The sequence below is a fragment of the Hypanus sabinus genome, chromosome 13 (assembly GCF_030144855.1).
Source record: "Hypanus sabinus isolate sHypSab1 chromosome 13, sHypSab1.hap1, whole genome shotgun sequence".
Classification (NCBI taxonomy): domain Eukaryota; kingdom Metazoa; phylum Chordata; class Chondrichthyes; order Myliobatiformes; family Dasyatidae; genus Hypanus; species Hypanus sabinus.
Genome location: NC_082718.1, coordinates 51,789,635 through 51,804,962, shown reverse-complemented (window position 1 = coordinate 51,804,962; position 15,328 = coordinate 51,789,635). Strand labels below are relative to the sequence as shown.

General features: G+C 42.9%; 1 protein-coding gene across 4 annotated transcripts in view; it reads left to right on the top strand.

The window, feature by feature from the left end:
* Positions 1–14,876, top strand: part of LOC132403863 (serine/threonine-protein kinase 33-like) — a 126,580-nt gene extending 111,704 nt beyond the window's left edge. For all 4 annotated transcript variants that reach the window (XM_059987615.1, XM_059987614.1, XM_059987613.1 and 1 more), the window contains 2 exons: positions 8,691–8,873; positions 13,839–14,876. In XM_059987615.1, the coding sequence (XP_059843598.1) occupies positions 8,691–8,873; positions 13,839–14,012 (357 nt within the window). In that variant the 3' untranslated portion in view covers positions 14,013–14,876. The remainder of the gene's footprint in view (positions 1–8,690; positions 8,874–13,838) is intronic.
* Positions 14,877–15,328: the final 452 nt, after the last annotated feature.

Below are 15,328 nucleotides of genomic sequence, written 5' to 3'. Positions count from 1 at the left end.
TTTCACTGAATTAAGGCTGAAGGAAGATTATAGCTGGAAGCTTAATGTTCAAGAATGCACATTGTATCGAAAGGACAGGCAGGAAGGTTTGATTCGGAACAAGAAGGCAGCGGGAGAGCACCAAAGGATTTCCAGCAGGAAGACATTTTGAGTTCTCGGGGGAAGAGAGAGGCCAGACTGCACAGGCGTGTGACGTCAGCCAGTTGAGCACAAACAGTTTAAAAAGAAGGCAGCCATATCCAACAGGCAGCATTGGGAGCGGGCAGCGGAGTGAGAGGGCTTTGGCTCCACAGGCTTCGGCGGTAACGGGACGAGGTGAGGCAGTTGTTGATTGCAAAAGGAGGTAGTATGTGTGTGGGGCCAGTTTTCTATGGTTGGTGTCAGATGTGGGAGGTCCTGGAGTCCCCCGGCATCCTGGACGGCCACATCTGCACCTGGTGCATCGAGATGCAACCCCTAAGGGACCGTGTTAGGGAACTGGAGCTGCAGCTCGATGACCTTCGTCTGGTCAGGGAGAGTGAGGAGGTGATAGAGAGGAGTTACAGGCAGGCGATCACACTGGGGCCACGGGAGACAGACAAGTGGGTCACAGTCAGGAGAGGGAAGGGAAAGAGTCAGGTACTAGAGAGTACCCCCGTGACTGTACCCCTTGACAATAAGTACTCCTGGTTGAGTTGGGGAGGGGACAGCCTACCTGGGGGAAGCAACAGTGGCCGCACCTCTGGCACAGGGTCTGGCCCTGTGGCTCAGAAGGGTAGGGAAAGGAAGAGGATGGCAGCAGTGATAGGGGACTCTATATTTAGGGGGTCGGACAGGCGATTCTGTCGATGCAGGAAAGAAACTCGGATGGTAGTTTGCCTCCCAGGTGCCAGGGTCTGGGATATTTCTGATCGCGTCCAAGATATCCTGCAGTGGGAGGGAGAACAGCCAAAGGTCTTGGTACATATTGGTACCAATGACATAGGTAGGAAAAGGGAAGAGGTCCTGAAAGAAGACTACAGGGAGTTAGGAAGGAAGTTGAAATGCAGGACCTCAAAGGTAGTAATCTAGAGATTAATGCCTGTGCCACGCGACAGTGAGAATAGGAATAGAATGAGGTGGAGGATAAATGCTTGTCTGAGGGATTGGAGCAGGGTCAGGGATTCAGATTTCTGGATCATTGGGACCTCTTTTGGGGCAGGTGGGACCTGTACAAAAAGGACGGGTTGCACTTGAATCCCGGGGGACCAATATCCTGGTGGGCAGGTTTGATAGAGCTGTTGGGGAGGGTTTAAACTAGTTTGGCAGGGGGGTGGGAATCAGAATGTGAGTGCAGGGATTCAGGTAGAAGGACAAGGGCATGATGCTAAGAGTTCTGAGTTGATGAGGAAGGACATGCAGGGGACAGAACATGATTATAGCCAGTTAGAGGGGTTGAAATATGTCTATTTCAATGCTAGGAGTATTAGGAACAAGGAGGATAAACTTAGAGCATGGATTAATACATGGAACTACAATGCTGTGGCTGTTACTGAAACTTGGTTGGAGGAATGGAAGGATAGGGTGATGCAGGTCCCGGGGTTCAGGTGTTTGAAAAGGAATAGGATAGGTGGTAGAAAAGGGGAGGTGGGAGTAGCATTGCTGGTCAGGGATAGTACCACAACTATAGAAAGGGAGGACGCTGCAGAAGGAGTGTCCACAGAGTCAGTCTGGGTGGAAGTCAGAAATAGGAAGGGATCAATTGCTGTGCTGGGAGTAGTCTATAGGCCCCCAAATAGCCCTCGGGACAGCGAGGAGCCGATAAGTAGGCAGATTTTAGAATGTTGCAGGAAATACAGGGTAGTAGTTATGGGTGATTTCAACTTCCCTCATATTGACTGGCACCTCCTGAGTGCAAGGAGGACAGATGGGGGTGAATTTGTCAGGTGTGTTCAAGAAGGATTCCTGACACAGTATGTGGACCGGCCGATGAGAGGAGAGGCTATACTGGATCTAGTTCTGGGTAATGAACCTGGTCAGGTGACAGACCTCTTGGTGGGGGAGCATTTTGGTGAGAGTGACCACAACTCCCTTAGCTTCAGCATAGCTATGGAAAGGGATAAAGTCAGATGAAATGGTAAAGTGCTTAACTGGGGAAGGGCTAACACTGAAGGGATGAGGCAGGAACTAGCAAGAGTAAATTGGAAACAGATGTTCAAACAAATGATGCACAGAAGTAATGTGGGAGAAGTTTAGGGACCACATGTGCTGGGTTCAGGATAGGTTTGTCCCACTGAGGCAAGGAAAAAATGATAGGAAAAGGGAATCGTGGCTGACAAAACATGTGAGGCAACTCGTCAAGAGGAAAAAGGAAGCATATGTTAGATATAAGAAGCAGGAAGTAGGAGGGGCTTATGAGAAATATAGGGCAGCCAGGAAGGAGCTAAAGAAAGGACTTAGGAGAGCTCGAAGGGGGCATGAGAAGACCTTGGCATGTAGAATTAAGGAGAACCCCAAGGCGTTCTATGCGTATGTGAAGAATAGGAGGATGATGAGAACGAAGGTGGGACCGCTAAAGGATAAAGAGGGCAACATGTGCCTGGAAGCAGAGGAGATTGGGGAGGTCTTAAATGAATACTTTGCTTCAGTATTCACAAGTGAAAAGGATCTTGATCAGGATGAGGTCAAAGTAGAGAAGGCCTGTGTGCTGGACAATGTGGAGATGAAGGAAGAAGAAGTGCTGGATCTTCTTAAAAACATTAAGATTGATAAATCCCCAGGACCGGATATGATACACCCCAGGTTGTTGTGGGAATTGAGAGAGGAGATCGCAGGAGCATTAGCTATGATCTTTGAATCCTTTTTGGCTGCAGGGTAAGTGCCGGAGGACTGGAAAATGGCAAATGTAGCTCCCTTGTTTAAAAAAGGTAATAGGGAGAAATCTGAGAACTATAGACCGGTGAGTCTTACATCGGTGGTATGCAAACTACTGGAAAGGATGCTTAAGTATAGAATCTACCAGCATTTGGAGAAGTATAGTCTACTCATAGATAGTCAACATGGCTTTGTGAAGGGAAGATCGTGCCTCACGAGCCTGATTGAGTTTTTTGAAGAGGTAACAAAAGAAATTGATGAGGGTAGGGCAGTGGATGTGGTCTACATGGACTTTAGCAAAGCATTTGACAAGGTCCCTCATGAGAGACTCATCCAGAAAGTCATGAGGCATGGGATAAGTGAAACCTTGGCTGTTTGGATAAAAAATTGGCTTAACTGAAGAAACCAGAGGGTAGTTGTGGAAGGAAGGTATTCTGCCAGGAGGTCGGTGGCTAGTGGAGTGCTTCAGGGATCTGTCCTGGGATCCCTGCTATTTGTGATTTTTATAAATGACCTGGATGTAGAGGTGGAAGGATGGGTGAGTAAGTTTGCGGATGACATGAAGATTGGAGGAGTTGTGGATGGAGCTGTAGGTGGTCGAAGGTTACAAGAGGATATAGGCAGGCTGCAGAGTTAGGCAGAAAAATGGCAGATGGAGTTCAACCCGGACAAGTGTGAGGTGATGCATTTTGGAAGGACAAACCAGAAGACTGAGTACAGGATTAATGGTCAGTTACTTAAGAGTGTGGATGAACAAAGGGACCTTGGGTTTCAAATCCATTCATCCCTCAAGGTCGCTGTACAGGTTGATAGGGTAGTTAAGAAAGCCTATGGAATGCTAGGCTTCATTAACAGGGGGACTGAGTTCAAGAGTAGAGAGGCCATGTTGCAACTCTACAAATCTCTGGTGAGACCGCACATAGAGTATTATGTTCATTTCTGGTCACCTCATTATAGGAAGGATGTGGAAGCTATGGAGAGGGTGCAGAGGAGATTTGCCAGGATGTTGCCTGGATTGGAGAACAAGTCATATGAAGCAAGGTTAGCAGAGCTGGGACTTTCCTCTTTGGAGTGTAGAAGAATGAGAGGGGACTTGATAGAGGTATACAAGATTATGAGAGGCATAGATAGGGTGAATAGTCAGTACCTGTTTCCCAGGGCACCAATAGCAAACACCAGAGGGCATATGTACAAAATTAATGGAGGGAAGTTTAGGGGAGATATCAGGGGTAAGTTTTTTATACAGAGGGTTGTGAATGCCTGGAATGACTGGAATGATGGTGGTGGAGGCTAAAACATTAGGGGTATTTAAGAGCCTCTTGGATAGGCACATGGATGAAAGAAAATTGGAGGGTTATGGGGTACTGTGGGTTTAGTACTTTTTTTAAGGTTTATATGGGTGGGCACAACATGGGAGGGCTGAAGGGCCTGTACTGTGCTGTAGTGTTCTTTGGTTCAATGGAAGGCAGAGGATGCGGTTTTGCTCTGTTGTTAAAAAATCAGATCAAATTATTAGAAAGAATTGTCGTAGGGTCAGAAGGTGTTGAATCATTGTAGCTAGAACCGAGGAACTGCAAGGGTAAAAAAGCCTTGATGGGGGTTGTAAACATACCCCAAACAGTAGTAAGGATATGGTTTACAAATTACAGCAGGAGATAGAAAATGCATGCTAAAAGGGCAATGTTACAATAGTGATGGGAAATTTCTATGTGCAGGTAGATTGGAAAATCAGACTGGTGTTGGATTCGAAGCAAGTAATTTTCTAGAATGCTTCTGACATGGCTTTTTAGAGCAGCTCGTGGTTGAGCCCACTGGGGATCAGCTGTTCTGGAGTGGGTGTTGTGCAATGAACCAGAATCTTTTAGAGACCATGAGGTAAAACAACAATTAGGGGCAAGTGATTATAAGATGATCAAATTCATCTTGAAATTTGAGAAAGAGAAACTAAAGTCAGATGTATCAGTACTAGAGTGGAGTAAAGGAAATTACAGAGGCATGAGAGAGGAGCAGGTCAGAATTGACTGGAAAAGAACACTGGCAGGAATGACGGCAGAGCAGCAACGAGTGGAACAAGTAAGAAGGCACAGGATATGTACATCCCGACAAGGAAGAAGTATTCTAAAGGCAAGATGACAGAACCATGGCTAACAAGAGAAGTCAAAGCCAACATAAAAACTAAAGAGACGGAATATAATAGATTAAAAAAAAAGTGAGAAATTACAGGATTGGGAAGGTTTTAAAAGCCAACAGAAGGCAACTAAAATAGTCATTAAGAAGGTGAAGATGGAATACAAAAGTAAGCTACCCAATAATTTTAAAGAGGATACCAAAAATTTCTTTAGATACATAAAATGTAAAAGAGGGGTGAGTGGATATCAGATCAACAGAAAACGATGCTGGAGAGGTTGTAATGGGGAACAAGGAAACGGGGGATGAACTGAGTACATATTTTCAATCAGCCTTCATTGTGGAAAACAGAGGCAGCATGGTGGAAGCTCCAGGTATCTGGGCTCATGAAGTGTATGAAGTTACCATTACTAGAGTGAAGGCTCATGAGAAACTGAGAGGTCTGAAGGTAGATAGGTCTTCTGGACTAGATGGTGTACACCTCAAGGTTCTGAAAGAGGTGGCTGAAGAGATTGTAGAGGCATTAGTAATGATATTACAAGAATCACTAGATTCTGGAGTGGTTCATGAAGACTGGAAATTTGCAAATGTTACTCCACTCTTCAAGAAGAGACAGAGGCAGAGGAAAGGAAACTATAGGCCAGTTAGTCTGACAGTGGCTGGGAAGATGTTGGAGTTGATTATTGAGGAGGAGGTCTCGGGGTACTTGGGGGACACGTGATAAAATGAAGTCAGCAACGTTTCCTCAAATCTGTTGAACCTCTTTGAAGAAATAATAAGCAGGATGGGCAAAGGAGAATCAGTTGACCTTGTGTATGGATTTCAGAAGGCCTTTGACATGGTGCCACATGAGGCTGCCTAACAAGCTATGAGCCCATGGTAGTGCAGGAAAGATTCTAACAGGGATAAAACAATGGCTAAATTGCAGGAGGCAAAGACTGGGAATTAAGGGAGCATTTTCTGGCTGGCTGCTGGTAACTAGTGGTGTTCCACAGGGGTTTGTGTTGGGATCAATTCTTTTTATGTTACATGCCAATGATTTGGATGAGGGATTGATGACTTTGTTGCAAAGTTTGTAGACAATATGAAGATAGGTGGAGGTGCAAGTAGTTTTGAGGAAGTAGAGAGGCTACAGAAGGACTTAGAGAGATTAGTAGAATGGGCAAAGAAATGGCAGATGGAATACGGTGTCAGGAGGTGTATGGTCATGCACTTTGGTAGAAGAAATATAAGGGTTGACTATTTTCTAAATGCAGAAAAAGTACAAAATACTGAGGCACAAAGGGAGTTGGAAGTTCTTGTGCAGGATTACTTAAAAGTTATTTTGCAGGTTGAGTCAATGGAGAGGAAGGCAAATGTAATCTTAGCAATCGTTTCAAGAGGACTAGAATATAAAAGCAAAGATGTAAAGTGGAGACTTTATAAATCATTGATGAGGCCTTACTTGTAGTATTGTGAGCAGTTGTGGGGCCCTTCTCTTAGAAAGGATGTGCTGAAACTGGAGAGGGTTCAAAGGAGGTTCACAAAAATGATTCCAGGATAGAATAGCTTGTCACATGAAAAGCGTATGATGGCTCTGGGCCTGTACTCACTCAAATTCAGAAGAATGAGAGGAAATCTCATTAAACAATCAAATAGTGAAAGACCTTGATAGGGTGGATGTGGTGAGGATGTTTCCTATGGTGGGAGAGTCTAAGACCAGAGGGCACAGACTCAAAGTAGAGGGGTGTCCTTTTAGAACAGAGATGAGGAGAATCTATGGAATTCTTTGCCACATTGGAGGCCAAGTCTTTATGTATATTTAAGGCAGAGGCTGATAGATTCTTGATTGGTCAGGGCATGAAGGGATACAGGGAGAAGGCATGAGATTGGGGCTGAGGAAAATTGTATCAGCCATGACAAAATGGTGGAGTAGACTCGATGGGTCAAATGGCCTAATTCTGCTCCTATATTTCATGATTTAGTAGGTTAAATGATCACATGGGTGTAATTGGACAGCACAGGCTTGTCGGGCTGAAGGGCCTGTTATCATACTGTGTCTCTAAATAGAATAGAAAGTTAAAAAAAACTGTTAAGTGGTCCTCATTAGAGCAGGCAAGGCATTGAGAGGAGAGAGGTCTAGAGATTGTGATCTCACGTGTTTAGTCGTGGAGGCAAAGGTTTCAGGGTATTCAGATATTTCAATATGAATTAAGGAGGAACACCTCTGTGCAGACAGCTGGCGATGGGAATTGGAGAGTGGACCTGAGGCACACGATCAGCCCTGATCTTTTTGAAAGGTGCAGCCGTCTCAAAAGCTCACACAGTTCTTTTACAGAGTACAGAAGAGCATACAACAAACATTTTAACAAAGAGCTGGAGCTCTGTGTGAAACACTGTTCAAAGAAATATCTGAATTTTTCATGATAAAATTCGATCCATTTTGTCAAAGTGGATGTGGATAGAAAATTAAAACACAGGTCAGGAGTGAATCGGGTGGTGATTGACAGGGTGAGTGCAGAGGAAAGGAGGACTCTTCATTCTGGACTACTAGCCACTTCAATGCACAATAGTGGAACAAATTTACAGTCAACTATCCCTGAGAGCACTCATGCAGTCCAATATTTAAGCAAACATATTGGCAAATTTTATATTTCTAATAATATCAAAGATTTGGGTAATCTGTAAAAAACTGAATGTACTTTAGATGAAAATTTACACAAACAAACAAGATGGGCTTTGATCAACCTGCTGACTGCTTTCACTTTCTTTGCCTTCACCACCTCCATTCCAAATTGCATCAAGGATGGTAAAGAAAGCTTTTGGCTCGTTGGCCTTCATAGATCAATGTATTGAGTACAGAAGATGGGATGTTATGTTAAAGTTGCATAAGACGTTGGTGAAGCCGAAATTGGGAGTACTGCGTGCAGTTTTAGCCACCCACCTACAGGAAAATTGTAAGCAGGGTTGAAAGAGTGGTGAGAAAATTTACAAGGATGTTGCATGTTCTGGAGAATCTGAGTTACAAGGGAAAATTGAATAGGTTTGGACTGTATTCTTTAGGATGTAGAAAATTAAGAGGAGATTTGATAGAGGTATACAAAATTATAAGGGATATAGATAGAGTGAATGCAAGCAGGCTTTTTCCACTGAGGTTAGCGGAGAAAAAAACCAGAGGACATAGGTTAGGGGTGAAAGGGGAAAAATTTAAAGGGAACATGGGGGGGCTGGGGCTTTTTCACACAGAGAGTGGTGGGAGTGCGGAATGAGCTGCCAGATGAAGTGGTAAATGCGTGCTCACTTTTAACATTTAGGAAAAACTTGGACAGGTACGTGGATGAGAGGTGTATGGAGGGATATGGTCCAGGTGCAGGTCAGTGGGACTAGACAGAAAAATGGTTGGGCACAGCCGGGAAGGGCCAAAAGGCCTGTTTCTGTGCTGTAATGTTCTATGGTTCTATGTCAAAGGTAGTTTTATTGTTTACACACAGAGTTGTGGATGCTTGGAATGCACAGCCTGAGTGGGGGTGGAGGCTGATCCGATAAGAGCATTTAAAAGGTTTTAAAAAGTCACATGTATATAAGAAAATTGGACGTTTATGGGCTGTGTAGGAGGGATGGGATAAATTAATCGTAGGATAGATTTATACAAGTCTGCACCACATTGTGGGCTGAAGGGCCTGTACTGTGCTCTACTGTTCTACGTTCTATGAAAAGAGGATCTGGTACAGTTTAACTTATGTTGTTTTCAGGGAGATGTGAGTAATAAGGAAAGACCCAAAAATGTGTTGGAAATGATGAAACAATGGACGCTGGACACGAACAGTGAGAGTGAGGAAACAATTGAAGAGAATGGAGTGGATGAGGATGACAATTTAGCTTGTCCAGCCGCAGATTCCAAGGCCAGTTCGAATCCTGATAAACTTACAACAAAGGTATTTATTTCGAAGCACCAATCATTCATTTCCACATAGAACATCATTCACTTTTATGAAATGCCTTGAAGAGTCCAGGTAAACTGGAAATGCAGGGAAAAAAGCTGGTGTAACTATTCATAGGCAACATTCACAAAAAAATAACAATTGCATTTAAGTCTGGTTAAATTATTGGTTTAACAGCCAGATTTTGGGTTTACAAATCCCACTGCAGTATCTGAGGAATTTAAATCCAATGCATTAGATTTAATCTGGAGATTTAAACTTTTTATAGTAACAGAAGCCATTTTGAAAAACTCCTGGTTAATTAATACCATTCATGGAAGGAAATGTGCCCTGTTTACCAAGCCTTTAATTGGCCCCAGGCCTGCTATGTACTTGGCTCTCGAATGCCTCTTCCATTCATGGTCTATTTGGATGGACAATCAATGTCCACAATGGATTCAGAGATCAGAAACAGGCTTTGGCCCATCAAGACAGCCATAGATGTCAGACTCCATTTACACATAGCCCAGTTTATACTCCCCACATTCCAATCAATTGCCCCAGGTTTTACCATGTCACCTACACTAGGGCCATTTACAGTAGCCAATTGTTTGCCACATTGCACACCTCTGGGATATGGGAGGAAACAGAACATGCGAGGAAGCACGTGCAGTCAGACTTCACTTTGCCAAGTCCACACAGATAGTGCAGGCGGTGAGGATTGTCCCAATTATGAGGCAGTGGCTGTACTAGCTACTCCACTGAGCTAATCCCATCCCTACATCCAAGACTCAATAAATAAAATTAGAACAGATCTTGTTTCTCTTGATCAGTAGATAGGATATTGAAAGAGATCAGAAAGAGGCATTCTTACCTCAAAGATGAACTATTTCCATGACCATATGAGTCAGGAGCTAGAGGGCACCACAAGTTACAAATGAGAACAGGAAAACCAATGTGATGGTCCAGACTGGAGATTCATTGTCATTCATTTCTTTAAAAGGCTCTAAATTACTGTAAAGTTATTTGATTTATTTTTGCAAATGGTCACCAGAACACAGGTAGTCATAGAGTTGTAAAGTAATACACCACAAAAACAGGCCCTGTGGCCCAACTGGTCTATGACAGTTACAGCATCCTCCCTGCTAATCCTAGTTGACTGTGCTCAGCCCATAATCCTCCAAACCCCTTCCCTTCAGTGACCTACCTATTCCAATGCCTCTTAAATGCCCTCGGCCACTTCCTCTGGCAGCTTGTACTGAGATGATCCTCTCAGAAATAGCAGAGCAAACTCCAGAATTATGTTTCAAAAGGCAAGTGAAGGAAAAATAAAGGAAGCAGAATGGAATGAGGTGAAGAGCTGGCTGAGGGGTGTGGGACTTGCATGGAGTCCGTGTTGTGGAGAAATGCATCATGAAGTGTGTAACTACCGGAGTGGTTAAAACATCCAGCCCTCAGCTGTTAGGTGGAAAATAATATTGGTGACCCACAATTGCTGGCCAATGGCTTTATTCAAAAAGAAAGAATCCCCATCTATCATTCCCTGCCATTCGTTGGGATTATCAACATATCAATATCCTAGGGGTTACCTTTGACAAGTAGCTGAACTAGAGTAGCCATACACAGGCACTGATGTGAAAATTGATTTTACCTTTGATTAAAGGATTAACCCAGCAAAGACATTGCTCCTGTTCAGATAAACATGGTGCTGAGTGTTACTATGAATATAGCCTATCCCGAGTTTCCACTGTGCATGTTGAATATTAGTGCATTAAATGGAGAGTTATGATTGAAGGGAATCTTAGGTGGCAGACTTACATTCGGATTTAAAATGTTACTTCTTCAGTTAAGTGTAGGAAGAAAACATACCCAGAGTTTTCTTAAGCAACGCACACAAAATGCTGGAGGAACTCAGCAGGCCAGGCAGTATATATGGAAAAGAGTAACAAGTTGATGTTTCGAGAAGAGGCTCTTCTTCAGTTTTCCTGTTCAGTGAAACCCTTTTATGAGCTCTTTTAATTGTCTCATTTGATTTTTCATACAGTAAAACCTAATTGCTTACCTGTTGACAAGGCTCAGTGTTGGTTGGTAACTTCCTATGTGATGTACACGGTCCAGCACTGCTGCATCCATCACAGTTTAACAGGCATGTTGCACCAAATGGCCTTCTTTCAACTAAATAGTTTCACAGTCTCTTTTTCTGGACAACATTGGAAGTTACTTCAATGAATGGAGAAACTAATTTACACAAAGTATAAACAGATTCTGCAGTCACTGAAAACCTTGAGCAACAAAAAATGCTGGAGGAACTCAGTAAGTCGGGCTGCATGTATGGAGAATAAAGAACTGACTTTTTGGGCGAAGACCAGTCATGATGAAGGGTATTGGCCCGAAATATCCACTGTTTATTACTTCCCATAGAAGTTGCCTGACTTGCTGAGTTCCTCCAGCATTTTGTGTGTATTTTACAAAAAGTATTGTGAGTTCCAATGATTGATTGAAGTATTAGCTCTTACTCTTCTCACAGATCCTGCCTGAACTGATGAATGCTTCCAGCACATTTTGCTTTGATTTTAGATTTGCAGTAGTTGTCACTTTTATATTAAAAACTCACGTAAGCAACGATGGTTTAATTTTCCAAGTTGTTCACAATTTAAATTCAGGACCTTTGAATTCAGGACCCAGTGTTAGTTCAGAACTGTGAATAACTCGACCACTACACCTCCACCACACCCAGCAATGGCAGATTCACCACAAAGTCTGGCATTCAAATTTGGGATGGAACCAAAGAGGAAACAGTTAGCTAATTCAGTGATGACTCAAAGAATAAAAAATGTCAGCCCTATTTCATCAAACATAATGAAGTGCAGATGAGGCCACCACTTTGCTGGAGACCTGGCCTTCTGGAGTTCCTGGTTGCAAGCCAGTTTAATTCCCCTCCACTTTCCCACATCAACATGCCTGTCCCGACCTTCTCCACTGTCTGGGTGAGGAGGTCAAGTTCAAACTATAGTAAAATAGAACATTACACAACAGTAAAGGCCATTTGGTCCATGATGTTGCGACCATCTTTAACCCACTCTAAGATCAACCTAACCCAGCCTTTCTCAACTTTTTTGTCCTAGAGGAACCCTTGAAATCTCAGGGAATCTCAGGGATTCCCTGTGTAAAAGTTATTATATCTACAGCTCATGGTATGTTACCGTGATCAATAAATTGCAGATACAATAATCAAAAAATAATTATCAATGCCCTCAAGTAGAGAATAAATTTTTAGCCAACCTTCCTTGAAAAAAAAAACAGATAATTAGCTTACCTTTCTAGAAATTACTCTTTCTTTCTCTTTCATAAATTTTGAGGACTGATAAGGCAAACATAATAAATTTTCTATCTTACTGCTAGTTTTTTTCACTCCCTTAAGTCAGTCAGCAACATGTTAGGAGAGGTTGGGCAAGGTATTCAGGAGGGAGAGGCTAACACCACAGCCCAAGTTAGCTGATTCCATTTAATGCTCAGAAAACACACTTGACGCTCTTCATCAGCCTACCATCCTCGCCTCCATGCATTCACCAATTATCAGCCTGCTGTCCTCCCCTCTGTGCAATACAGCTCTCACCAATTATCAACAGCCTCCCCTGTCTCACGTCAAAAACCAAGAATGGACTCAAACACTGTTCTACTACACATTGCGTTACTGGGCTGAGACCTCGAAGATTGATAACAGGGCTGCTTGGGCAGTGCCCGCCACCGTGAGCGCTAGCATCGCAATGTTTATTTTCTTTTAATCACGATCTCTGGTGGAACCCTAGTTGAGAAACCCTGATGTAACCCTTCCTTCACATTTAGCCCTCTGCTTTTTCCTACTGTCCATGTGCTTTTCTAATTATCCTAATTAAAATTCCCCTAATTATCTGCCTCTACCACCATCCCTGGAAGAGCACAACATTCATTCACCACTCTGTATAACAAAAAACTCACATTCTGCCTAGGCAGTCTCAAGCGGACAACTTAAACATTGAATTCTCCAATTAGAAGTAAACAGCCCTCTCTCTGTTTCTTTCTGTCTCTTCCCCTACACCCACCATCACTGTGTTTGTTCTCCTCCATCTAATCATCCCCTCTCCCTATTGTGCTCATCTGCCCAAACCACTCTCTTAATTCCTATTTGATTCATCACTTGCAGCCCTTTGTTGCCTCCAGCTGTCACCCCCCCCAGCCTCTTTCACTATTTCCACTCCTAGATAGTAAAACATTCAGCCCATAGAGTTGGTTCTACCATTCCATCATGGCTTACTATCCGTCTCAACCCCATTCCTCTGCCTTCTCCCCTTAATCTTTGAGGCCCTTACTGTTCAAATCTATCAATCTCCACTTTAAATATACCCAATGTCTTGGCCTCCACAGCCATCTGTGAATCCCACAGATTCACCACCCTCTGGCTAAAGAAATTCCTCTGCCTGTCTGTCCCAAAGTGACATCCCTGGTATTCTGAGGCTGTGCCCTCTGGTTCTGGACTTTCCCACTATAGGAAGCATCCTCTTCACATCCACTCAATCTAGGCCTATCAAACTTCGACATATTTCAATAAAAATCCCCCACGTTCTTCAAAATTCCAGTGAGTACAGGCCCTCTTCCTATCTGCCTGGTACTTTTTAATCTGAAATCACCTGTCACTTGTCAGTTTCTTTCCCTGTCCTCTTTACACTGGTTATCTTCTCCCTATTTTTCAGTCTAGATGAAAGACCTCGACTGGAAATGTGAACTGTCCATTTTCCTCCACAGATGCTGCCTGACCTGCTGAGTTCCTCCAGCAATGTGTTTATTGCATTGAAATTTGTTTTCAGAGCAGTTACTTCCAAAGCCCTTGGGGCATAGGAATACCAATCCAGTTACGCTCTAGTTTTGTTTTAAGGAAGGTGGAAAATGCTTAAGAACTTGACCAGCAGATCTTTAGAGGTTGCATGTCTTTTTTATGTTTAGTCAACAGGCCCAAGGCAGAAGCGTTATTCCTTCGACAGCTTGCCACTGCACACTGCTTCAGGATCTAAACCGGCTCCTCAGCCGAACAGGAAAGGACGGAGGAAGTCTGAATCTGCAGCAAATTCAAGAATATTGAACAAAGTAAACACCCACCATACTTTGCTGAAACGATAGCCATTTACAAAGGAAGTTTATTACCTCGCCACAGTGTCAGAGTTAAATCTATTGCCCCAAATGGAATTTTAACTATTCAGCATCAATTTTCAACACTCATCATTGTTAAATGATTTACCTCAAGTATAATTCTACAATACAGCTTTTCACCTCTGGAACTTGCCAATTTTTTCCTGCCAGATGGGAGAGAGCAAACTGGGTCCTATACCTTTAAGAAATGCAGTCTTGTGATGAAGTTCTGTATGAGTTGCACCTATGATTTCTTTTAAATGAAACCGCTTAATCTGATACTAATCCCAAATCTTCTGTTTGAAAACTGTCCAAATAGTTACTCACCAATGATAAAAAAAACACAATTATGGAAATCTGAGATTTTGGAGGAGTTCAAAGCTTAAACAGTGACTGACTATTCTGCTGAGTTTTCAAGCTTTCGTTTCAAACTAGCTATTGGAGAGGGGAGTCTTTAAAAACCTCCCCACCTCCTGTGTCTTCTGTTCAGCCTATGACATCTCAGCATGGTTTTACTCTGGCACAGCGCTGTCTCCAGTCTCCGTAATTGGCTGACTCTCTATTGATCTCACCAGCTGCCAGCTTATCCCTGCTCTCTAAAATCTGTGCGACTTTTCCATGTGCAAGCCCTGTTTGAGACACAGCATGAGGCCTCTGTTCAACCCAGAGAATAGTTATTCCTCTTTAACAACCTAGTCCTTATTTTGGAAAGCAAGCATATCACGCAAGGAAGTTTTATTTACTGCTAATCTTCGTTGACATCCAAATTCTTATCCCGGCTCAAGCGTTTGACAGTATGTTTGAGCTAGGACAAAAAATGTGAATTTATCTGTAATTGTACAGTGAACAGAGTGGAAAACTATCATAATTAAATGGAAGAGAAATAAGAGTTTATCATTCAGCCTTATTTTTAATAAGGAAACTGCACGATATTAGTGTGATTGAAATTTTCACCTGCATTTTGCAAGATTAATGGTGACAGCAAAGCCGGCAAAGAGGCAAAACAAGCAGAGGAAAGTATCAAAGTTCTAAGTAAATTTATTATCAAAGCATGTATATATCTGTAACCATATACTACCCTGAGATTAATTTTCTTGCAAGCATTCACAGTAGAACAAAGGTACATAATACAATAGCACAATAAAGCACTTCATTACATTATAAAAACAGAAATAGGAACATTGGAAGATCATTCTGCTCCTTGTGTCTGCTCCACCATTCAATGAGATCATGGTCAAACTTCTACCTCAACGCCATTTCCTACATCGACCCAAATCCCAGTACTCTTTTATTAAAATGGTCTTGAA